Here is a 21,772-nt window from a genome sequence, read left to right as displayed (position 1 = left end):
ACTGATTTTAGACATACAAGGTTTTTAGTACTGTTCAACCCTCCTGTTATGTAGCGGGTCAAATTGACCAGTTTCAAAGTTTGAAAATCTAGGAAAAATATTTCTAAGTACTTTTTCTGTATACAACTTTTTCTGCTTACCTTATTTAGCGTAATCAATGTTAAAAACAATACAATAAAAATGTCATGTATTTGCAACCCCCCCTGCAGGTTTATATAACAGAGATTATGTTCAGGGTCAATTTGACCTGGCGGTGAAAGTGGAGGCTACAAGTGGTCAGAAGTGTCACGTTTAGACTATTTCTTTCTTTGTAAATGTGGGACAGTCTTTCTGACTCCCTCACACAGGTTTCAACACTCACACAAACACCCCTCCGCCCCCAAAAAACCACACAACCCTGTTCAAAGCCCCATATATAAAGTTGTACACATTTCAAACTTAAAACAAAAGAAACGTGTTTGTTATGGGAACCATCTCTATCCTGATATGTGCCCATCACCACATATGAGAAGCACTTTCCAGACCAAACATTCTCCCTAAATACACCTTTATTGGACATGCAACACTAATGTAAGGGTTTATTTCATGTGGGTGTCTCTCCTCATAAATATAGTACTTCTAATTGACTGGGAGAGACACACCCCATTTCATCCCAAACTCAGACGCACACTCCAACGACCCCACCTGTGAGAGAAATACAGATACTATTTTGACGGGAACCTTGATTTTTCCCTGCGGGAAAAGTCCACCCACATTTATAAGGGAAACCAAACATACAAAAGGTTGCTGAGAAGTACTACAACATTACACTGCAGATAAATACAACTGCACCAAGAGGTTGACTGTGCTGGCCTTTAGTCATCTTTTATAATATATGCATCTTTACATTCTAAATAAACATAACTAACGTTTACTTTCAATACAAATCCTTTGACTCATTTGGCTTGATTTTGAGTAAACGGGTCATTATGACCCCGAACATGACGGGCGCCTCATCTTTTATCTACATGACCATTTAAAAATAAACTTACAAAATACAATTTGGAGAAATATGTTATTGTAGACAAATGCAATTTTGAATTTTTCAATGTACCTAAAAAGTTTGAATATGCATTTCTCATTAAAATGACCAAATTCTCCTGATTGATCTATGAAGGGGTGAATAACTAAATTCCACTAAAAACTGATTTGTTCGTAATGTCATGGTGATGAGGTTTAAACTATAATTTAGGATTTTTTGGTTTCCGACCACTTTTGGGTGATTCAATATTAACCGGGTCAAATTGACCCAGGAACATCATGGCTGTATGCAAGAAACAAACATAACAGGAGGGTTAAACCTTTTTAACTAAAAAGGGTATTTAGCTGGTTACAAATCCAGTCCAGTTCTTTGTGCGTTACAGGCAAACTATGCATCAACAACAAACAAGAATACAGTTAAAAAGCAATCGTTTATTATACTTTGGAGTCATTTGTATCTGAAAAGGCATTTTTGGTTGCAGTTGACATGTTGGTCATATTCACAGTAAACTGAACAGTCGAGGGTTGACATGCGGTCTTCATCCAGCGGTTCTCCATTTGTGTCGATTATGAACCAAGAAGCAGTCTCTCCTCAGCTGAAATAGAAATCCAGTTGTTTTTTCCAGAATATCTGTCTTGAGTGCTTGACTATTTTTAACATATGGGCCAAACAAAGTTAACTCACCAACTTTGTCATTAATTCCTTTTGCCAAACAGTGAAGGTCTGCTGATTTTATTCAGACCAGAAGGAAGCTCCGCCACAGGTACTGGCCCACTGGTCTGCTTGGCTGGCAAGACAATCAGAGGAGCCACTCGTGCCGCCTTTTCCCACACTAAAGAATTACAAGTCAAAAACCATGTGTGAAGCATGACATTACATTTTCTCCCTCCTCCTCCCCCTATCATACACATTTCTACACCTCACCAGGACCCCCACATAGACCCACACAACTGCCCCTCTTAGGCACACACACGCACACTTACTGTAAATATTGTGTTGTTTTTTATTGTAAATAGTGTGTACTTGTTGCCCTTGCACATTCCTGCTGAGCATTGCCACTTTCATTTCACTGCACACCCTGTGTGTGTATGTGACAAATAAAACATCTTGAATCTTGAAGGAACCCAACCTGTCTTGGTTCTCTGTCCACTCCAAAACGGTTCAGGTTCTTCTGGCTTCTCAAACCGCCGAGGACCAAACTTGCCAGGGCTGCTCAGCTTATCGTGACTTTGACAAGAGCCACATAAATAGTCATTACCATCAGCCGACCTCCATCTGAAAAGCAATTAAATATTCACACCCTCATTTACTCTGCATTTTTCTACGAGTCACATGTCGGGCTGATCACTTACCTTCCATTTACAAGACTGCATGCCTTATTTGGTGCCTCTGCATCATTTACGAGTACAGCATTCAGGTGACATGTGATGTAGAGCTGTGTGAGGAAAAAAGTAAATGTAGGAACACAATCTACATGTGTAATAATGACTTGATCACATTAAAGTAGAGCCTCACTTCTTCCCTCTCCTCATTATGAAATTTAAAGGCATCAATGGTCAAGTGGAGCTTGTCATCGTATGTCCTGGATAAGAAGTGAGACCTAGAACCTGGAAGCTCAGAGTCAACCAAGCACCTGTGAAGAGAAGGGAGAATTTAGTCCGTTCTTCCAGAAGTGGCTAAATGTCCCATAAATACCAACATTTCTTTTCTAAATAATAGTCTTCAGATTTAACCAACATAGACTACCATGGGGCTCTGGAGCCATAAAAGGCTTCACACATGCAGTAATCTTCCAAACGCTTACCCATTTTCAACAAAGACGTATCTGGGCTCAGAGGATACATCTGGGGAAAGTGTCGCCACACAGCTGCTCACAAACACTCGGAGCCCCGTGTGATGTCCAACTCGGACTGAGGCTTCGATGGAGATGGGCTCGCCGAGGTAAAACACGTTAGAGCCTCTTCGATGAAGCCAGTCATCTGAACAAAAATATATACAAATAGTGATGGCAAATAAATCAAAACTTTAAAAAGATTGAAACCTACTCGTCATAATGCTCAAGTCAAACTCCAAAGTTTCCTCTACAGCTTGTTTAGACATGAAGGGGATCCAGGTGGGCATGAGGGAAGAACTGGACAAACTGTACTTCCTAAGAAACAGAAAAACATTTAAGAAAGAGGTCAGACTAAGTTCAGAGTGCTTTCAAGAGATGAGTCTTAAAGACAAACCTTTCATATTGACATTCAATTGGAATTACAGCCTCATCCATTCGAACCACCCCATCTGGAGAGGCCACAGGAGAGTATACGAGCACGTTTGTGTAGACCAGTGTGTCTTCAGTCATCTGTGGAGAGTAGATGCATTTTTAAAAACGGTATATTGTCAAATAATTTAATTGAAATAAAAAACATTACCCTTTGTTTGGTGCCGCAGTCCACCAGTCCAACAAGGATTCTGTACTCATCTTCTGAAAATATTGTAGCTCTACAGTAGTCATTGAGCTCCACTCCAAGGCGTAATTCAGCACCATTGACAGGAGCTCCAACTTCAAACATGTCAGCTTGGATAATAATCTCCAATGAGTCTGGATGGCAGGTCACTCGGACAGTATTCACCTGCTCTTGTTCCTCAGATGGATCCTTTGCTTGCAGAGCGTGTTGGGAGCTCCTTGTGAACTGAGGACTTTGAGCATGTTGAGTGTAACCTTGGCCAGGAAAAGCAGAATATGACCTGAAACACAGTCCAATCAGGAGGAGAACCAAAAAACACGAGGTCTTCATAGCACTGAAGAACAGCAAACTGGTTCAGACTGTAAACTGTCTTCCTGCCTGACCCACTAAGCAGCACAATACTCTGAGTAGTGAACATGTCTTACTTTATATTCAGACAATCAGCCTCATCAAAGCAGCCCTGCACACCTGAGTCTAATCATCCACTAATCAGCCTGTAATCGGTTTCACACCTTCTTAGACAGCACGGTCTGATGAAGTTGAAGGGGATTCAACCATATTTGATTCTGTAAAACATTTCACATATATTTTCTTTTTTTTCTTTGTCAATCAATAATGTGTTACACTAACTAAAAACTGTAAAAAGAAAATTGAAGAAATGCAGTTCAAGCATTAAGAAAAAACGTAGAAAATGCCTCCATATAATTTACATAAAGAGTATTTAAACCAAAAGTCTCTTTTTAAAAGATATATATCAGAAAACAATATCCAGCAATCCTGTGCATTTCATTTTTTGACAAGATCCAGTTGTCTAACCAGTTACTCCAGGAGCTGCCTTATTATCATAAACTATGTTAGTTTTTCTGTCTGATCTCGTATGTTTATGTAGTTTGTACTTGGCCGTCGTATTGTAAATTTAAAGTTTTGCACAATTTTGTCAAACAGATAAGATATATACTTTATTAATCCCCAAGGGGAAATTAGTTCTCTGCATTTAACCCATCCTTAGTTATTAAGGAGCAGTGGGCTGCAGTGATGCACCCGGGAAGCAACTGTGGGTTCAGTGCCTTGCTCAAGGACACTTCGACTTGCAACTAATGGGGAGAGCCGGGATCGAACCGACAACCTTGGGGTTGCAGGACGACCCTCTTACCCCACTGAGCTACAGCCGTCCCCAAACAGGCCTATTTATTTAGGTGTTGTTGCAATGGTTGTGTCAGCATTTCAATAATTCCTCTCTGTCAAATAGAATATTTCATGTGTCATCGATTCATTCATCTCCTCAACTTTATTTAATGTACATATTAGTTCATGTAAATTATAGAAAAGCACTTTCTACATTTTGTTCTTAATGTTTGAACTGCATTTCGGTATTACATTTTAATCGTTTTTAGTTACTGTAACACAAAAGAAAAAAGCAATAGAGCAACTATGTGTGAAATGTTCTTTCATGTAAATTATGTAGAGGCATTTTCTATATTTATTTATTAATGTTTGAACTCTGCAGCATGTGTACTCACACAAACTAAGAAAATAGATCACATTACTCCTGTATTAGCGTCAATGCACTGGCTCCCTGTAAAAGCAAAAATCACATTTAAAATGTGCCTTGATTGGTGATGCACCATAATATCTTAATGAGCCTGTAGTACCATATTGCCCCACTAGAGAGTTGCACTCACTAAATGCAGGGCTACTTGTGGTTTCTAGAGACTTAAAAAGTAGGATTGGAGCCAGAGCCTTCAGTTATCAAGCTCCTCTTCTATGGAACCAGCTTCCACCTTCAGTCCAGGAGGCAGACACAGTCACCTCATTTCAGAGTAGACTTAAGACCAGTGTTGCCAGGTCCGCGGTTTTCCCGCGGAATTGGGCTACTTTTGAAGTGTTGCCGCGGGTTGAATTTTTTGTCCGCTGGTTCAGGTAGACCTATTTTTCATGCAAATTACATGAATATCTTTAAATAAAAATCCATATTTTAAATGAAATAATTTATTTATACCCAAATCCTACCAAACTGACTCTAGATCAGCACATACACACATTTTATTTATGATAATATACTGTATCTAATTACACAAGGCCATTTTAGGACCTAGGTGAAATAACTGTTTTGGGAATACTGCTTTTAATGCTGGCATACTAAACATTTGGTGTTACTTTGTAGATATTAATATACATTTGGCAATGATAGCAATGCTGTTGGACTTTAAAAGCAGTGTATATGGTTTGGCACGGGCATATTTTGAGTTCTGATATTGGGCTGGTTTTTGGGCTGGTTTTATTGGCCATTGGGCTGGTTTTGTCACACAGACCTGGCAACCCTGCTTAAGACTTTCCTTTTCGATAGTCTTATAGTTAGGGCTGAATCATTTTAGGATACACTGAGCACCTATCTCCTCTTCTCTCTCTCCTTATGGATGAATTCACATCTCTTTATTGCACATTACTAACTCTGCTTGGGTCTATTGGACCTGTCTGATGCTGTGGCCCTGCTGATATTGGACTATATAAAATAAACTGACTTGACTTGAATTGCATTTCTGATGTGATTTTGTTTTTACAGTTTTTAGTTAGTGTAATACCTCATGTAATTTCCAAAGAAAAAAACAATGAAGCAAATATTTGAGAAAAGTGACTTCATTTAATTTAAATATTCTTTCATGTATTCTTTCATGGTATGGAGAGGCATTTTCTATGTTTTTTTCTTAATGTTTGAACTGCATTTATGAGTTGATTTTGTTTTTACAATTTTTAGTTAGTGTAACATTTGAATTTCTAAAAATAAAAGCAACACATAAATGTGAAATGTTTTAACAGATTAAAATCTGGTTGAATCCGCCTAAACTTCATCAGACCTTGGTCTACTCTAGAGTCTTAGAAGATGTGAAACCAATTACAGGCTGATTAGTGGATGATTAGACTCAGGTGTGCAGGGCTGCTTTGATGAGGCTGATTGTCTGAATATAAAGTAAGACATGTTCACTACTCAGAGTATTGTGCTGCTTAGTGGGTCAGGCAGGAAGACAGTTTACAGTCTGAACCAGTTTGCTGTTCTTCAGTGCTATGAAGACCTCATGTTTTTCAGTTCTCCTCCTGGTTGGACTGTGTTTCAGGTCATATTCTGCTTTTCCTCCCAAAGGTTACACTCAACATGCTTCAATTCAAAGTCCTCAGTTCACAAGGAGCTCCCAACACACTCTGCAAACAAAGGATCCATCTGAGGAACGAGAGCAGGTGAATACTGTCCGAGTGACCTGCCATCCAGACTCATTGGAGATTATTATCCAAGCTGACATGTTTGAAGTTGGAGCTCCTGTCAATGGTGCTGAATTACGCCTTGGAGTGGAGCTCAATGACAACTGTAGAGCTACAATATTTTCAGGAGATGAGTACAGAATCCTTGTTAAACTCGTGGAATGCGGCACCAAACAAAAGGTAATGATTCATTTATTTCTATTAAATTATTTCAAACTATACTAGTTTTAAATGCAACTACTCTCCACAGATGACTGGAGACGCACTGGTCTACACAAACGTGCTCGTATACTCTCCTGTGGCCTCTCCAGATGGGGTGGTTCGAATGGATGAGGCTGTAATTCCAATTGAATGTCAATATGAAAGGTTTGTCTCAAAGCTCATCTTTTGAAAACACTGTCAACATTTTATTAAAAAATCCTTTTCTGTTTCTTAGGAAGTACAGTTTGTCCAGTTCTTCCCTCATGCCCACCTGGATCCCCTTCATGTCTAAACAAGCTGCAGAGGAAACTTTGGAGTTTGACTTGAGCATTATGACTAGTAGGGTTCCTCTTTTCTAATGTTTTGATTTATTTTCATCACTATTTATATATATATTTTTTTTTTTTTGTTCAGGCGACTGGCTTCATCGAAGAGGCTCTAATGTGTTTTACCTCAGCGAGCCCATCGGCATCGAAGCCTCCGTCCGAGTTGGACATCACACGGGGCTCCGAGTGTTTGTGAGCAGCTGTGTGGCGACACTTTCCCCAGATGTATCCTCTGAGCCGAGATACGTCTTTGTTGAAAATGGGTAAGCGCTTGGAAGATGACTGCATGTGTGAAGCCTTTTATGGCTCCAGAGAACGCCGTGTGAAGGTGGGTCAAGTGATGTCAGTCAGTTGGGTCTGAAGACTACAAATTAGAAAATAAATGTTGGTATTTAAGGGACAATTAGCCACTACTGGAAGAACAGACTAAATTCTCCCTTCTCTTCACAGGTGCTTGGTTGACTCTGAGCTTCCAGGTTCTAGGTCTCACTTCTTATCCAGGACACAGGATGACAAGCTCCACTTGACCATTGATGCCTTTAAATTTCATAATGAGGACAGAGAAGAAGTGAGGCTTTACTTTACATGCATATACTTGATTGATTGATATATTTATTTGTCGTTTGCCAGAGTACAGGTACAAAAGCATCGAAATTACAAGAAAGGGTGGATGAAAGATTACAGCATAACATGAGGGAAGAAGGCGAGAAAAAACACCAACCCCCCGACTATGCCCCGAGAGGGGTACAGTGTGGGAGCAGGAAAAAAACACCTGAGCACATAAGCACATACATTTTAGACATGACTTGCAACGAGTAGGAAGGGGGGAGGGGAGGTAATCCAACAACTGGGTGATCTAAGCCCATCCATTGGGGGCAGAAGGTAACCAGCACCGACAAGCAGCCAGCCGGTCCGGCGCCAACACAGCAGCGCCAGCCACAGCCCCGTCCGGTCCCACTGGGGGTAAAAAGCAGGCGAAGGCGTGGGATGGGGGGAGGGGGGTAGTGAATGCAATCAGTATTATTGAAAGTGCGTGTTCTGGTATGTCGTCCTCCCCCAGGCCACAACAGACAGAGTTCTCAGTCCGCAAGATGGTCGTTGCCATGGAGATAGCCTTGAAAGGTCCTGGGAGAAAACAACCACAGGTGTCTGTGGATAGGGGGAAGGGAATGAGAGAGGTTCTCACTTCAGCGATCTTCAGGGGAGTTGTTGTTCCAGTAACGGCCTTGGCCAAGGCACCGTTCTGGTTGAGGAGCCAAGCAGATAAGATTGGGATTGTTTGGTCTGCCAGCAGCTACATCCAATTTGCGCACCTGCTATTCCACCACTTTCCTCCCATTTTTCAAATCGATCCAATTTCGTCGGGCAGCCTTAGGGGGCTTTTAACGGCTGTCACCGTTTCCTTAATTTTCCGATAAACCAGGGCAACGCCAAATCCAAACAGCAGAAATCCTGTAATCATAGTTCCGAATAGGTAGATGTCATCTACGTCCTCCACGGAAAGGCTGCTAGGCACACATTAGATTGTTTTCCTACAATTACTTTTTTCCTCTCCCAGCTCTACATCACATGTCACCTGAATGCTGAACCAGTAAATGATGCAGAGGCACCAAATAAGGCATGCAGTCTTATAAATGGAAGGTAAGAGATCAGCCCAAAATGTGACTCATAGAAAAATACAGAGTAAATGAGGGTGCGTGTGAATATTTTATTTGCGTTTCAGATGGAGGTCAGCTGATGGTAATGACTTTTTATGTGGCTCTTGTCAAAGTCACGATAAGCCGAGCAGCCCTGGCAAGTTTGGTCCTCGTAGGTTTGAGAAGCCAGAAGAACCTGAACTGTTTTGGAGTGGACAGAGAACCAATACAGGTTGGGTTCCTTATATGAACGTGCATGATTGGGGAAAATACAATGCAAGGCCTCACATGGTTTTGGTCTATTTATTCTAGTGTGGGAAAAGGCGGCACGAGTCGGTCCGATGATTGTCTTGCCAGCCAAGCAGACCAGTGGGCCAGTACCTGTGGCGGCGCTTCCTCATCTGAATAAATTCAGCAGACCTTCACTGTTTGGCAGCCAGTGAATTGGAATAAATGACAAAGTTGGTGAGTTGAAGTTGCATGATTCAGTTGTTCGCCCAAATGTTGACTATTTAAGCACATTTTTCTTTTTTTTGCTCACAAAGCGAACTATTTGATTTCTTTTCTAGCTGAGCAGAAACTTCTTCTTGGTTTATAATCCACAACAAAGTGGCGGTTCAGGCTTTAGATTCTAAGCAGAACCAAATGTTAAATGGCAATTAAAACCGACACTCAATTACAGGTGGGGATGGTGTGAATGTCTCTGCCCTTCTAGAAAAGGAATCTCCCGAGGTGGACGTGGAATTAAAGGGAGAACCGCTGGATGAAAACCCCATGTCAACCCTCGACTGTCCAGTTTACTGTGGATGTGACTAATGTCAACTGCAACAGAAAATGCCTTTTCAGATTCAAATGACTCTAATCTATTTCTTTTAAATGTATAGTTTGCTGTTGATGCAGTTATCCTGCAATGCACAAATAAAAATGGACTGTATTTGCAACCAGCGTAATATTCTTTATATTTCTAAAGGTTTAAAGTTGTCGTATTGTTACCGTTTCCTCCTGGGCCAACAGGCAGTGATGTATACTTGCCACTATAATATTTAAATTTGGGACTCTACTGTCTTCAGTCAAGTCAAATGCCACAATCCAAACTTCAGAAGGGTAACTTGAGATTTAAAAACACTTCTGAGCTCTCTGGTGTTGACCTTTTCGCAGCTGTCCAGTTTCCAAACCTAAAATTAACTTCATTTTTCAAATATTACACATTTGCCTCAGGGCTTTACAATCTGTACACAGACATCCTTGTCCCAGAACCTCACATCGGATCAGTAAAAACTCTCAAAAGAGCCTTTCACGGGGGGAAAAATGGAAGTCCTTTAGGAGAGGAACGGAGGAGGATCCCTCTCCTGGATGGACAGGTGCAATAGATGCCATGTGTACAGAAGGACAGTTAAAATGCATTCAATGAATAGTTGGTAGGCATGAGCCATCAGGCAGATGGAGGTAGAGAGGAGTATTTTCTGTATACTGACTACTTGGACTTATTTTGGGACACTTGTTTCATTGCGGTTATATAATCTGCCACAGAAGGGATCAAATGCAGCAGGCAGACTGCAAAATGAGTTGGTCATCTCAACCTTTCTGGTCAAGCAGTACAATACAGATTTATCAGAAGCTGTGATGAGAAGAATGAACTCCGTTAGGATCACCAGTTAATGCAACTAGTTACAGGGTCAGCAAAGTTGGTAGATGACCACTACGGCATGAGTTTGACGGTGAAAGCCAAATCAAGAATTTCATAAATACAAGGTCTTCATGAAAGTAACTTGAAATACCCACTGAGCAGCTCTGTCGCAGCGATTGCAAAGTTTGGTACATTCCTCACCACGGGGTGTACTACCTGAAGATACAAGTATTCTTTGATTTTTTTCTCTAAAATCAGTGACTACAAAGGATCAGAAGGTGTGAAACCAATTACAGGCTGATTAGTGGATGATTAGACTCAGGTGTGCAGGGCTGCTTTGATGAGGCTGATTGTCTGAATATAAAGTAAGAAATGTTCACAACTCAGAGTATTGTGCTGCTTAGTGGGTCAGGCAGGAAGACAGTTTACAGTCTGAACCAGTTTGCTGTTCTTCAGTGCTATGAAGACCTCGTGTTTTTTTGTTCTCCTCCTGGTTGGACTGTGTTTCAGGTCATATTCTGCTTTTCCTCCCAAAGGTTACACTCAACATGCTTCAATTCAACGTCCTCAGTTCACAAGGAGCTCCCAACACACTCTGCAAGCAAAGGATCCATCTGAGGAGCAAGAGCAGGTGAATACTGTCCGAGTGACCTGCCATCCAGACTCATTGGAGATTATTATCCAAGCTGACATGTTTGAAGTTGGAGCTTCTGTCAATGGTGATGAACTACGTCTTGGAGTGGAGCTCAATGACTACTGTAGAGCTACATCGTCTTCAGGAGATGAGTACAGAATCCTTGTCGGACTGGTGGACTGCGGCACCAAACAAAGGGTAATGTTTTTTATTTCAATTAAATTATTTAACAATATACCGTTTTTTTAAATGAATCTACTCTCCACAGATGACTGACGACACACTGGTCTACACAAACGTGCTCGTATACTCTCCTGTGGCCTCTCCAGATGGGGTGGTTCGAATGGATGAGGCTGTAATTCCAATTGAATGTCAATATGAAAGGTTTGTCTTTAAGACTCATCTCTTTAAAGCACTCTGAACTCAGTCTGACCTCTTTCTTAAATGTTTTTCTGTTTCTTAGGAAGTACAGTTTATCCAGTTCTTCCCTCATGCCCACCTGGATCCCCTTCATGTCTAAACAAGCTGTAGAGAAAACTTTGGACTTTGAATTGAGCATTATGACTAGTAGGTTTTGATCTTTTCTAATGTTTTGATTTAGTTTCATCACTATTTATATTTATATTTTTGTTCAGATGACTGGCTTCATCGAAGAGGCTCTAATGTGTTTTACCTCGGCGAGCCCATGGGCATCGAAGCCTCAGTCCGAGTTGGACATCACACGGGGCTCCGAGTGTTTGTGAGCAGCTGTGTGGCGACACTTTCCCCAGATGTATCCTCTGAGCCGAGATACGTCTTTGTTGAAAATGGGTAAGAACTTGGAAGATGACTGCATGTGTGAAGCCTTTTATGGCTCCAGAGAACGCCGTGTGAAGGTGGGTCAAGTGATGTCAGTCAGTTGGGTCTGAAGACTACAAATTAGAAAATAAATGTTGGTATTTAAGGGACATTTAGCCGCTACTGGAAGAACAGACTAAATTCTCCCTTCTCTTCACAGGTGCCTGGTTGACTCTGAGCTTCCAGATTCTTGGTCTCACTTCTTATCCAGGACACAGGATGACAAGCTCCACTTGACCATTGATGCCTTTAAATTTCATAATGAGGACAGAGAAGAAGTGAGGCTCTACTTTACATGCATATACTTGATCACATTAGATTGTTTTCCTACATTTACTTTTTCCTCTCAGCTCTACATCACATGTCACCTGAATGCTGTTCCAGTAAATGATGCAGAGGCACTGAATAAGGCGTGCAGTCTTATAAATGGAAGGTAAAGATCATCCCAAAATGTGCATCATGGAAAAATGCAGAGTAAATGAGGGTGTGAATATTTCATTGCTTTTCAGATGGAGGTCAGCTGATGGTAATGACTATTTATGTGGCTCTTGTCAAAGTCACGATAAGCTGAGCAGCCCTGGCAAGTTTGGTCCTCGTGGGTTTGAGAAGCCAGAAGAACCTGAACCGTTTTGGAGTGGACAGAGAACCAATACAGGTTGGGTTCCTTATAGGAACTTGTATGATTGGGGAAATGCAATGTCATGCTTCACACATGGTCTTGGACTTTTTAATTCTTTAGTGTGGGAAAAGGTGGCACGAGTGGGTCCGGTGATTGTCTTGCCAGCCAAGCAGACCAGTGGGCCAATACCTGTGGAAGAGCTTCCTCCTGGTCTGAATAAAATCAGCAGACCTTCACTGTCTGGCAGCCAGTGGAGAAGTGGACTAAATGACAAAGGTGTGTTAAAGTTGTTTATTTTTGGCCTATATGATGTTAAAGCACTTTGTCCTCTGCAAAGAAATATCTAAGATAAATTATGTTCTAGACAAGAAGGGACTCCTTCTTGGTTCACAATCTACACCAGATGAGGTGGTGGTTCAGACTTTAGATTCTAAGCAGAATCAAGATGAACATGGTGAAACAGATATAGAAGGTAACATTTTGAAATATATATTTATATTTTTTGGGATAAATGACACTGTCATGGCATATAAAATGACTTCTACTTGCAGATGAAGATGCTGTCCAAGTCCCAGCCCTTCTAGAAAAGGAGTCTCCCGAGGTGGACATGGACACAAAAGGAGGGGCTGTGGACGAAGACGTTGTGTCAACCCTGGACGATGTCAGCCCAACTGTCCAGTTTACTGTGGATGTGACCGAAATGTCAAATGCAACACAAAATGCCCTTTCAGATACAAATGACTCCCAAATATAATAAACTATTAAATTGATATACTTTTAATTTGACTACTTGTGCTGTTTTCCTGCATTGCTAAAAGGACCAGTATGTAGGATTGTGGCATCTAGCAAGAAGTTCCAGATTTGCAACCAGCTGAACCTCTGCTTTCTAAATGTTTACGTTGTATTTGACCCTCAGTACAAAAGGAGTTGTATAACCACTAATGTGCCAATTTTGGACTTTCCATTAAGTCAATGAAAAATGTTCATTGAGGATGATGGGTCCCACAGCCAAACCAGTTCAGAACACTGATCCGGACCACATCTGTCACACATGTTCTTAGCTCCTCACTAGTTGTTGGCCTAGAGTTATGCTTTGAATGCAATGTGTTTTACAGTGTAAATGGATTTCTTATAAAAAAATATGGTGTACAATATTTTCTCAAACTATCAAATGCAAAGACTTGATGTGTTTGTAAGAGTTACAACCGGCCCTTTGAGGGCAGCCATGATGCTGATGTGGCTCACGGAGAAAATGAGTTTGACACCCCTGCTGTAGATCCTCATTGCATCTTCAGTGTAAAACTTATTTGGAATAATGCATTTATTTTAAAGATGTTGGGTCACAAATGTATTGTACCATATTCCATTTCTCTCATGGATCCCCTGAAATGCTGCTCGCCACCTTTTCTGATCGCATTAACATTTAAATGACTGCAGTTCCCCACTGTGACCAGTAGAGGTCAGTGAACACTCGACTGTCAAGTTCACTGGCCAAGGAAGATGCAACATTTCCAGTGATGACTATAAAAAGTAAAGTAAATATAAAAGTTATTAGATTTCACAGGTAAACACTTTTTAACAAGTAGTCTGCCGTCATCAGTAATTCAAGTTAGGCTGGAAATAAATGCATAAACTACAATTCTGACCAGCTGAAGCTAACGTAGGTTACTATCATTCACAATGTCAAGTTAAACCACATAATGTACAGGTATTAAAATAACCTAATATTTATAGATACGAATAAAAGAAAAAAAACCTTAATAAAAACACGATTCCTTTCAAAGTGTAGATCTTGGGCCAGGAACAGGGAAGTCGGATACAATTGAGAACGTACACAGATGACGCATGCGCACAAGGTACATACACGAGAATACCTTTAATACTACTGCTGCAGTTGCTTAGACGCTGCTACAATATCACTATCAGCCGGAGAGCCGCACGTCAACTACACCTCTCTCTCTACACTGCACAGCTAGAAACACGTCCTTGTGTTGTTGATTTGTTTGTGTTGCCATTTTAGCCAGCTGCTCGCTTGCTCCGGGACATCATGTTTACCTCCCAGACCTCGTCCTTCCAGGATTCGATCGACGTGGAAGAGAGAGATGACTTTGACAGCGAGGAAATTGCAGGATACAGTCAGAAACATCTGTTGAACTGCTACTACACCATCTATCTCTATCAGGGCACACGGTAATGCTCGATACTGCTCGTCCCAATGTCTGTTTTCCAATCGATAACAGCTCTGTTGCCACTTTCGGTCTGTGAAGGAGATTTGCAAACGTGTTACGTCACGGTGACATGTTCTACGTACTAGGAATAAGGCTAATATGTAATAATGTTATAACGTGATTTTATATATATATATATATATAATTTTTTCTCGTTTGGGTTACATGCAATCCTAAACATATTGTAATCCTACAGGACTTCACACTGTGATTGTTATGTTCTCCTTGATACAACCAGCTCCCTGTGAGTCTCCCTTTCTGTATCACGGTTCAAATTATTATAAGGCCAATGATTCTTACCCCCTCTAAAGTGCTGTTCAGGATTTCTGGTGCTTTGTTGTTCCTGAACCTGCTGACCGTGACACTCGTGCAGGCAAACCCAGATGCACACTACAATCTCACCAGGTGATGAGTAAACTGTCGATTGTCGTAGATCTGAGGCTTCTGTGGAAACTGGGGCATGGAACCAGAGCCGAGCCGACTCCACAACCAGTCAGGAGGACTTTAGGTAACAAAGGAGCCATCGCCTACCTTCTCGTTTCTCTTTGTGCATTGGTGTGTCCACGGGCCGCGTCCAGACATCCACTCTCCATGGACTCAATGCTGTGTTCACTTGTGGTTTTGTTCTGATTGGTCATTGTTGTCCTGCTGAGTGACATGGCCTTCAGGTCGCTCACATTGTTGAACCTGTCTCCACTTCCAAGTGTCGGGTGGAGTTGGCAGTGTTGAAGCAAAATGGCAAAGTACGTTCTGCGTGTGACTGCGAGCTATGTGACTCCGTTGTGTGTGTGTGTGTGTGTGTGTGTGTGTGTGTGTGTGTGTGGCTAACGCTCATCAGCTTTCTCCATCTGTTCTCATTTGTCTTTCGTGACTTCCGAACTCCTCATTGTCTCCACTGACCGCTCGTATCCGCACTGATCTTTCTGCCCTGCCCACAGCCTGACGCTTATTGACAGCAGCCTTCCATCGGAGGCCGAGCCGGAGCTGCAGACGTACATTTCAAGGAGGCTCGGCAAAGGTGCCCTGCTCGGAGGCATGGGCAACATCGCCACCGTGGAACTCAGGTGACGACAATGTTCCCTCACGTGACACCTTGTTATTAATGGTGTATTATACAATGCGTGATCTGTTCGCTTACATCACAGTGATGCAATACGTTCATTCAGCTGGAAATGTACGTTCAGACGTGGACAACATAAGTTGATTGCCAACAAATGTTTTTATTATGATTGTATCTGCTCTCCCCAGTATCCCAGAGCAGGCAGTGGGCTGCTACTGCTGTCTCCTGGAGCACGCCCGGTCTCCTGAACAGCCCGATGCCGACGGAAACGGATATGTCATCTGCTTCATGGGCGGCTCTGAAAAAGGACTCAACATATATCCTTTGGGCACAGTTATATATTGCATAGTGTCCTCATGAAATAAACCTTCATTCTTAGCATCATGCAAAGTCCTCCAGACGTACACTACCGTTCAAAAGTTTAGGGTCATCCAGACAATTTTGTGTCTTCCATGAAAACTCACTTTTATTTATCAAATGAATTGAAAATTGAATAGAAAATATAGTCAAGACATTGACAAGGTTAGAAATAATTATTCATATTTGAAGTATTAATTTTGTTCTTCAAACTTCAAGCTCAAAGGAAGGCCAGTTGTATAGCTTATATCACCAGCATAACTGTTTTCAGCTGTGCTAACATAATTGCACAAGGGTTTTCTAATCAGACATTAGTCTTCTAAGGCGATTAGCAAACACAATGTACCATTAGAACACTGGAGTGATAGTTGATGGAAATGGGCCTCTATACACCTATGGAGATATTTCATTAGAAACCAGACGTTTCCACCTAGAATAGTCATTTACCACATTAACAATGTATAGTGTGTATTTTAGATTAATGTTATCTTTATTGAAAAAACTGCTTTTCTTTGAAAAATAAAGACATTTCTAAGTGACCCCAAACTTTTGAACGGTAGTGTAATTGTGTAGATAATCCTTGTTCTTGTCTGCATTGTTGTCTGACCTCCACATTGTTGCGACGTTGTACAGATAACCAGGCCACAGCATAAAGTCCTTGACCCGATGCACGTTTAGATTAGAACTTGATAAATACGTCCAAGGCCTGCATAGCAGCCTGCAGACCCCAGAGGTATGTGGCTGTATGAACAGTGCGATGACGTTATATGAATGCAATATTGATTTGTGTGGGTGCGCTTGTTTGTGTGTCAGCTGCAGAACCTGGAGACAGAGGTGCGTCCGTATCTGAGCCGGTGGTTCGAGGAGTCCGTGATGCACATTTATCGGGTGGTGCAGCTGGTCCAGGGCAACATCGGCTTCTTGCTGCACGCTGTGAGTCCCGCTTCTTCCCTCGAGGGCACGCCCAATACAGATGAAGAGAATCGTTTCTCTCTCTCATAAGAAAATAATCGCCGGTGGACCTTTACAATGAAAACAGTATTCTAATTGTTCTGGTTTGAGCCGTAGCACAAGTTTCTGAGCCTCGGTAAATCAGAGGATGCACCTTGGTTAAGGCGGACAGTGGATCGCTGTATTTTTGTTGGAACATTTCCTTGAGCTACTGCGATCCAATGTATTTATTTAATCCTTCATAATCTGTGTGAATGCATGACTTGCATTCTCCAGCACAACGTGTTTCATCCATTAAATGTTCTGCACACAGGCGCTGAGTCACACACTTGTGGAGCTCCATAATTCCGACGAGAGGACAAAGGCTGACGTGTCCCGGTGAGTTTGGTGACTCTGGTTTCTCTTTGGGTTTGTTGGATGTTAAATGCCCGTTGTGTTCTGTACCAGGTTCATCAAAGCGGCCGGTTTGCCGGGTCTGTCCCAACACGACACGGCGACGGCTTCTCTGTGTCCGGCCATCTCCGAGGACGCGCCCTGTGACCTGATCATCGACTGCTCCACCAGCCCACCCACACTCTCTAACACGGGTAAGCCCCGACATGAACCAGTTGAGGACAACTCGTTTTGTGTCTCCGTCCTGATGAAGATGTTTCTCCCCCAGTCAGTAATCGTTTCTGTGATGACTGGACTCAGGCGTTTCTCAACGCTGCGGAGCGGTGCAATCCTTTCCTGCTCAGGCAGATTCTGGAGAACTTCAAACTTAAGGTCAGAAAACCAGCACCGAGACAGACGATAACATGTGCAGGTCGAGTGCAGCATACTTTTGTATTTTCTGTATAATTTATTTGGATTGTAGCTGCGAATAAATTTCGAATAAAAAAAGGATATAACAATGCCTCTGGCTCACAAGATAGAGAACCAGCGCTCGGTTCCTCTCGGCAGATACACAGCGCAACATTGTTTTCCTTCTACTCAGATGCTCGAACTGTCCGTCATTCAAATTGCTTTCCCTTTTTTTCAAACATCTCGTTTCCTCCTCTCGACCGACGGCCACTCGCACTCCGCAGGCCATCCAGGACATGAACAACCTGAAGCGCTTTGTGCGCCAGGCGGAGATGAGTCACTACGCCCTGTTTCGCTGCTGCCTCTTCCTCCAGGGCTGCGGCAACGGGGATGTGTTGCTGCAGAACGCCCGGGCGGAGCACAGCGACCTGCCTGAAGCCTGCAGCATCATCGGCGTGCTGGAGGAGTTCCTCAGGGAGCAGGCCCGGGCCCGGGCTCAGGCCTGAGTCCATAGATCACCTGGTCACTTCTGAGCCCAGGACCACGTCCTATGTTCGGATCTGCTTTGGCAGATTCAACATTTAAATGTTTTCTATGCTTCCAACAACAAATGTGTCTTTCATTGGGGGTTAATAATAGTTAATTGATATATGTAACATAATTTATTTTAACAATGGTTATTGAAGATGATGCTAAAACTGAATTGTGGCTGTAGTGGCTCATTCTCTTCGTTTCTCTTGTAAATGTGTTCTATCAGTGTTTCACAATACTTTGAACCAAATATTACTACTAGTGTGGAATTATCTTATTTAATATCCAAATGTTATTATTTAGTATTTAATTGATAGTACTTGTTTTTTGATAAACACATTGAGAATGCACCAATCACTTTTATGCATTGCTTGTTACATAGGCCTTGTTTGTACTTACATTTAATCTCAATACATGCACTACAATATTATTTTTTGTTATGAAAACTTTGACTGCACATACATACGACTATCAAATGATATTAGATGTAATCCTTATATGTGAATACAGTGTTCTAGATAGTTTCATTTTTGGATAACATTTCATGTTTGCATTCACCCGCTGAAGACGACATTTAGTCTTCAGCTTTGTATGTTTAGTTTCAAACGTACAATAGTAATACCCACAGAAAAATCGTCTGTTTAAAACAATTTAAACAAATGAAATTAAAATGGAGAATAAAAGATAATTAAAAGTGCTCACAGTAGATGTTGGCATGCCTTTATTTTCCTCTCATTGTATCTGCAACATGTTCTGATATTCATTACACAAAGGGTTAATACAGCAATATGATGTTTACACTGTCGAGCAGGGGACATGTAAACGTCTTTTGACTTGTGAACCACCGTGTGACCGAGCTGACCACAGTGCGTCTGTGTGAACACGTCTGTGCCGTCTTCTCTGGAGTTATAAATGGCTGTTATTCTTAGTCTGAAATAAATACCACAGTTGAACCTATTTATTTTGTGTGTATATTTACATAAACACAATTTATATATATTATATATATATATTATTCTATTCTTTTATCTGTTGCATGAACACAGTTTGTTTTGCTCAAACCAGTAAGATAATTAAACACAAAGTTTCAGATATCAGGCAGCACCCGTCCTGCTTCCCTCCAGTCCATCGCTCTCATATCCTCCAGACGACCCCGTGCTCCGGCTGCTCCTCTGCAACCACAAACAAACCGCTGAAAGCTTGCAATATAAAGATGATCACAAATATGCAACAGCTGCACATGTGGCTTTTGTTACATAAATCATGATGTGTCACTTTAAGCAACTGGCTGGCGCATAAGAAGTAGTGAGAAGACAATAACGTGGAGCAGGGTTTACCTAAAGTGTGATCAGGCATGCTCCTCAAAAGAGAGTTCGGTACTTCATAGATGCTCTCTGCGGGGTGGGACATGATGGAGAGAAAAAAATGTTTTGGTATAACCAATATATTAAAAGCAATCTGCTGGGGAGTAAAAACAAACCTGTTATCTCACTTGGATGTTCAGCAGCCCTCCTGTAAGAGAGAGGAACGTCGTACTCGCCCATCTCCGTTGAAGCGCTGCTCTCACAAACCTCTACAAAGACACATGCTGGACATTTAAACCTCTTCATACTGTGTGTTACATCATGTTGAACACGACGTCTAAAGAGTTTCTACGATTGTACCGTTTCTACGTGGTAGTATGTCGTAGTCGCCTTCTGGTGTGTCCTCTGCATGGCTCGGCCCGCTGGCCCGCTCAGGACTCTGAGGACTGTCGACGCTGTGGCCTGAAAACACAGAAGTTGGTGAGTAGAACCAACCGCAAGATTACCTGTGAAGCTGGAACTGGACAAAACCATTTAAAGTTCACCATTATGATGCTGGGAGCTGCGGTCCGGAGGTGTGTTGGGGGACGCGGCCTCCTCGTGGTTTGGCTCCTCAGACCGCCAGGTGAGGGAGGAGATGCCGCTGGTCTCAGGCTGGATGTGGTCCGAAGGGGCCGAGAGGGGCCGAGCAGGGAGCGACTCCATCGCACCGTGTGAGGAGGCGGGCGTGCTGCCGCTTATTCTCTCTCGCTGCTCGCACACGTCGAGGCTGAGCGGAGGAGAAATGGTCAGGACTGTGGATCATTGCAGTGAAAGTTTAGATCCGCCGTGAAAGGAAAAGGCCCTCTTCTAGCTTACCGTGTGCTCCTGGAGCCTGTGACCCCGGAGGTCAAGAGAGTCATGGCTTGCCATAGGAGTCCTACCCACTGCTTTCTTTGAGCTGCGGTCTCTGCTGCCTACACACGTACACACACACAGCTTTAAGTTGGCACCCTTAAATCAGACCTGCCTCACTCAGTCTGCCAATTGATCGGCTTGCGGTTGAACCACAGCGATGATGACTCACCAACACCTTCCTCTTTCCATTCGTCATGATGATCTCAAACAGGAAGCGCTTGCCATCAACTCTGTGGACCTCTCGCACGGACTGAACCTGGTCCAGGAAGCGGACGGATAGGTAAAGACTTAAGACCTCGCCGTAGAGACAAAGCGACAGCGGAGGAGGAAGTACCGATGTTTTACAGAAGTAACGGGAGCAAAAACACGCAATCATAACTAACAATCTAATGCTCACTTAAATTACAAGTATTAGCATCAAAATATATACTTCTGAATAATATATATTGTCAGAATATAATCAATAACTGAAGCTGTCAAATAATGTCGTAGTCGACGCGCGAACAATTACTTTAAAATGTTACTTTGCTTCTAAAAACTACAAAGCGGTTTCCCATAATGCAACAGTGCTGGTGGAGGACTCACTGTGTACATGTAGTAATGGCCTCTCAGGTGTGACTGTGAAGAGAGCAACATCAACATCACTTTTGTGTCGAGATCTTTAAAAAGAAAGAAAAAGAAAACTAGCCTCATCAGTGCGCTGTGAGCTCACTTCAAAAGATTATTTTTGGCTCCAGAAACAAAGTGGACAAGAAATTCCACACTCAAATTCACTTTTGAGCTTCTCTAAAGAACATCAGAGCAAAAGTCTACTCACGGCGCAGCCGTTCTTCTGTGTATAGAAGAACAAGGTTGTATTTTGAAGCCTGAACCAATAGGTCACCCATCTCAATTTCTACGGACAGAAACATTCGACGACACAAAGTCCTGTTTTTATAAACACACGCCCACATTTAATACCAAGATAGTTTGCCACTTACCAGATTATCTTTTCTTTTCTGCAGGAAGCCTTCAAACAACAACGTAGTCCCGTCTGCAGACATGTCACCCCTCA

General features: G+C 42.2%; 5 protein-coding genes across 7 annotated transcripts; 3 read left to right on the top strand and 2 right to left on the bottom strand.

Annotated features, from left to right (window-relative positions):
- Window positions 1-1,520: 1,520 nt before the first annotated feature.
- On the bottom strand, window positions 1,521-3,801 carry LOC130188953 (zona pellucida sperm-binding protein 3-like). The gene is made up of 9 exons (XM_056407531.1): window positions 3,436-3,801; window positions 3,250-3,365; window positions 3,067-3,170; window positions 2,826-3,000; window positions 2,537-2,654; window positions 2,374-2,456; window positions 2,151-2,296; window positions 1,706-1,853; window positions 1,521-1,616 (listed from the first exon to the last, which is right to left on the bottom strand). The coding sequence occupies exons 1-8, from the start codon at window positions 3,799-3,801 to the stop codon at window positions 1,717-1,719; spliced, it is 1,245 nt and encodes a 414-aa protein (XP_056263506.1). The 3' UTR covers window positions 1,521-1,616; window positions 1,706-1,716.
- Window positions 3,802-6,534: 2,733 nt separating this feature from the next.
- LOC130188876 (zona pellucida sperm-binding protein 3-like) lies at window positions 6,535-9,333 on the top strand. The gene is made up of 8 exons (XM_056407418.1): window positions 6,535-6,906; window positions 6,977-7,092; window positions 7,163-7,266; window positions 7,342-7,516; window positions 7,704-7,821; window positions 8,812-8,894; window positions 8,977-9,122; window positions 9,203-9,333. The coding sequence occupies exons 1-8, from the start codon at window positions 6,535-6,537 to the stop codon at window positions 9,331-9,333; spliced, it is 1,245 nt and encodes a 414-aa protein (XP_056263393.1).
- A 1,644-nt stretch (window positions 9,334-10,977) lies between these two features.
- Window positions 10,978-13,907, top strand: LOC130188533 (zona pellucida sperm-binding protein 3-like). Its single transcript, XM_056406929.1, has 11 exons — window positions 10,978-11,349; window positions 11,420-11,535; window positions 11,615-11,718; window positions 11,787-11,961; window positions 12,149-12,266; window positions 12,339-12,421; window positions 12,498-12,643; window positions 12,728-12,883; window positions 12,972-13,079; window positions 13,159-13,298; window positions 13,884-13,907. The coding sequence occupies exons 1-11, from the start codon at window positions 10,978-10,980 to the stop codon at window positions 13,905-13,907; spliced, it is 1,542 nt and encodes a 513-aa protein (XP_056262904.1).
- Window positions 13,908-14,487: 580 nt separating this feature from the next.
- c23h17orf75 (chromosome 23 C17orf75 homolog) lies at window positions 14,488-19,474 on the top strand. Of its 3 annotated transcripts, XM_056406427.1 has the most exons (10): window positions 14,488-14,797; window positions 15,269-15,343; window positions 15,774-15,899; window positions 16,084-16,212; window positions 16,925-16,985; window positions 17,066-17,185; window positions 17,517-17,581; window positions 17,651-17,790; window positions 17,865-17,968; window positions 18,271-19,474. In XM_056406427.1, exons 1-10 carry the CDS (start codon window positions 14,655-14,657, stop codon window positions 18,490-18,492), a joined length of 1,185 nt encoding a protein of 394 aa, XP_056262402.1. In that variant the 5' UTR covers window positions 14,488-14,654; the 3' UTR covers window positions 18,493-19,474. The 3 variants fall into 3 exon arrangements, with proteins under 3 accessions (XP_056262402.1, XP_056262403.1, XP_056262404.1); XM_056406428.1 differs by lacking the exon at window positions 15,269-15,343; XM_056406429.1 differs by lacking the exons at window positions 14,488-14,797; window positions 15,269-15,343 and adding an exon at window positions 15,351-15,578.
- LOC130188208 (uncharacterized) lies at window positions 19,222-21,703 on the bottom strand. The gene is made up of 10 exons (XM_056406430.1): window positions 21,699-21,703; window positions 21,536-21,613; window positions 21,304-21,336; window positions 20,888-20,974; window positions 20,680-20,777; window positions 20,367-20,590; window positions 20,182-20,283; window positions 19,998-20,090; window positions 19,855-19,911; window positions 19,222-19,689 (listed from the first exon to the last, which is right to left on the bottom strand). Exons 3-10 carry the CDS (start codon window positions 21,310-21,312, stop codon window positions 19,652-19,654), a joined length of 708 nt encoding a protein of 235 aa, XP_056262405.1. The 5' UTR covers window positions 21,313-21,336; window positions 21,536-21,613; window positions 21,699-21,703; the 3' UTR covers window positions 19,222-19,651.
- Between the last annotated feature and the right edge of the window lie 69 nt (window positions 21,704-21,772).

The sequence above is a fragment of the Pseudoliparis swirei genome, chromosome 23 (assembly GCF_029220125.1).
Source record: "Pseudoliparis swirei isolate HS2019 ecotype Mariana Trench chromosome 23, NWPU_hadal_v1, whole genome shotgun sequence".
Classification (NCBI taxonomy): domain Eukaryota; kingdom Metazoa; phylum Chordata; class Actinopteri; order Perciformes; family Liparidae; genus Pseudoliparis; species Pseudoliparis swirei.
This window is presented reverse-complemented; position numbering and strand designations above follow the sequence as displayed.

Bases quoted from the DNA above. Each gene is read 5' to 3' on its own strand.
- LOC130188876 (XM_056407418.1), top strand. From the start codon at position 6,535: ATGAAGACCTCATGTTTTTCAGTTCTCCTCCTGGTTGGACTGTGTTTC. The intron at 7,093-7,162 runs GTTTGTCTCAAA...TCTGTTTCTTAG, and splicing joins ATTGAATGTCAATATGAAAG to GAAGTACAGTTTGTCCAGTT. The intron at 7,267-7,341 runs GTAGGGTTCCTC...TTTTTTGTTCAG, and splicing joins TGACTTGAGCATTATGACTA to GCGACTGGCTTCATCGAAGA.
- LOC130188533 (XM_056406929.1), top strand. From the start codon at position 10,978: ATGAAGACCTCGTGTTTTTTTGTTCTCCTCCTGGTTGGACTGTGTTTC. The intron at 12,267-12,338 runs GTGAGGCTCTAC...TTTTCCTCTCAG, and splicing joins ATAATGAGGACAGAGAAGAA to CTCTACATCACATGTCACCT. The intron at 12,644-12,727 runs GTTGGGTTCCTT...TTAATTCTTTAG, and splicing joins TGGACAGAGAACCAATACAG to TGTGGGAAAAGGTGGCACGA.
- c23h17orf75 (XM_056406427.1), top strand. From the start codon at position 14,655: ATGTTTACCTCCCAGACCTCGTCCTTCCAGGATTCGATCGACGTGGAA. The intron at 15,900-16,083 runs GTGACGACAATG...TGCTCTCCCCAG, and splicing joins ATCGCCACCGTGGAACTCAG to TATCCCAGAGCAGGCAGTGG. The intron at 17,791-17,864 runs GTAAGCCCCGAC...TTTCTCCCCCAG, and splicing joins ACCCACACTCTCTAACACGG to TCAGTAATCGTTTCTGTGAT.
- LOC130188208 (XM_056406430.1), bottom strand. The intron at 20,091-20,181 runs GTACAATCGTAG...GTGTCTTTGTAG, and splicing joins CATACTACCACGTAGAAACG to AGGTTTGTGAGAGCAGCGCT. The intron at 19,912-19,997 runs GTTTGTTTTTAC...CCCACCCCGCAG, and splicing joins ACATCCAAGTGAGATAACAG to AGAGCATCTATGAAGTACCG.
- LOC130188953 (XM_056407531.1), bottom strand. From the start codon at position 3,801: ATGAAGACCTCGTGTTTTTTGGTTCTCCTCCTGATTGGACTGTGTTTC. The intron at 3,366-3,435 runs GTAATGTTTTTT...TACTCTCCACAG, and splicing joins ACTGCGGCACCAAACAAAGG to ATGACTGAAGACACACTGGT. The intron at 2,655-2,825 runs GTAAGCGTTTGG...TTCTCTTCACAG, and splicing joins TACGTCTTTGTTGAAAATGG to GTGCTTGGTTGACTCTGAGC.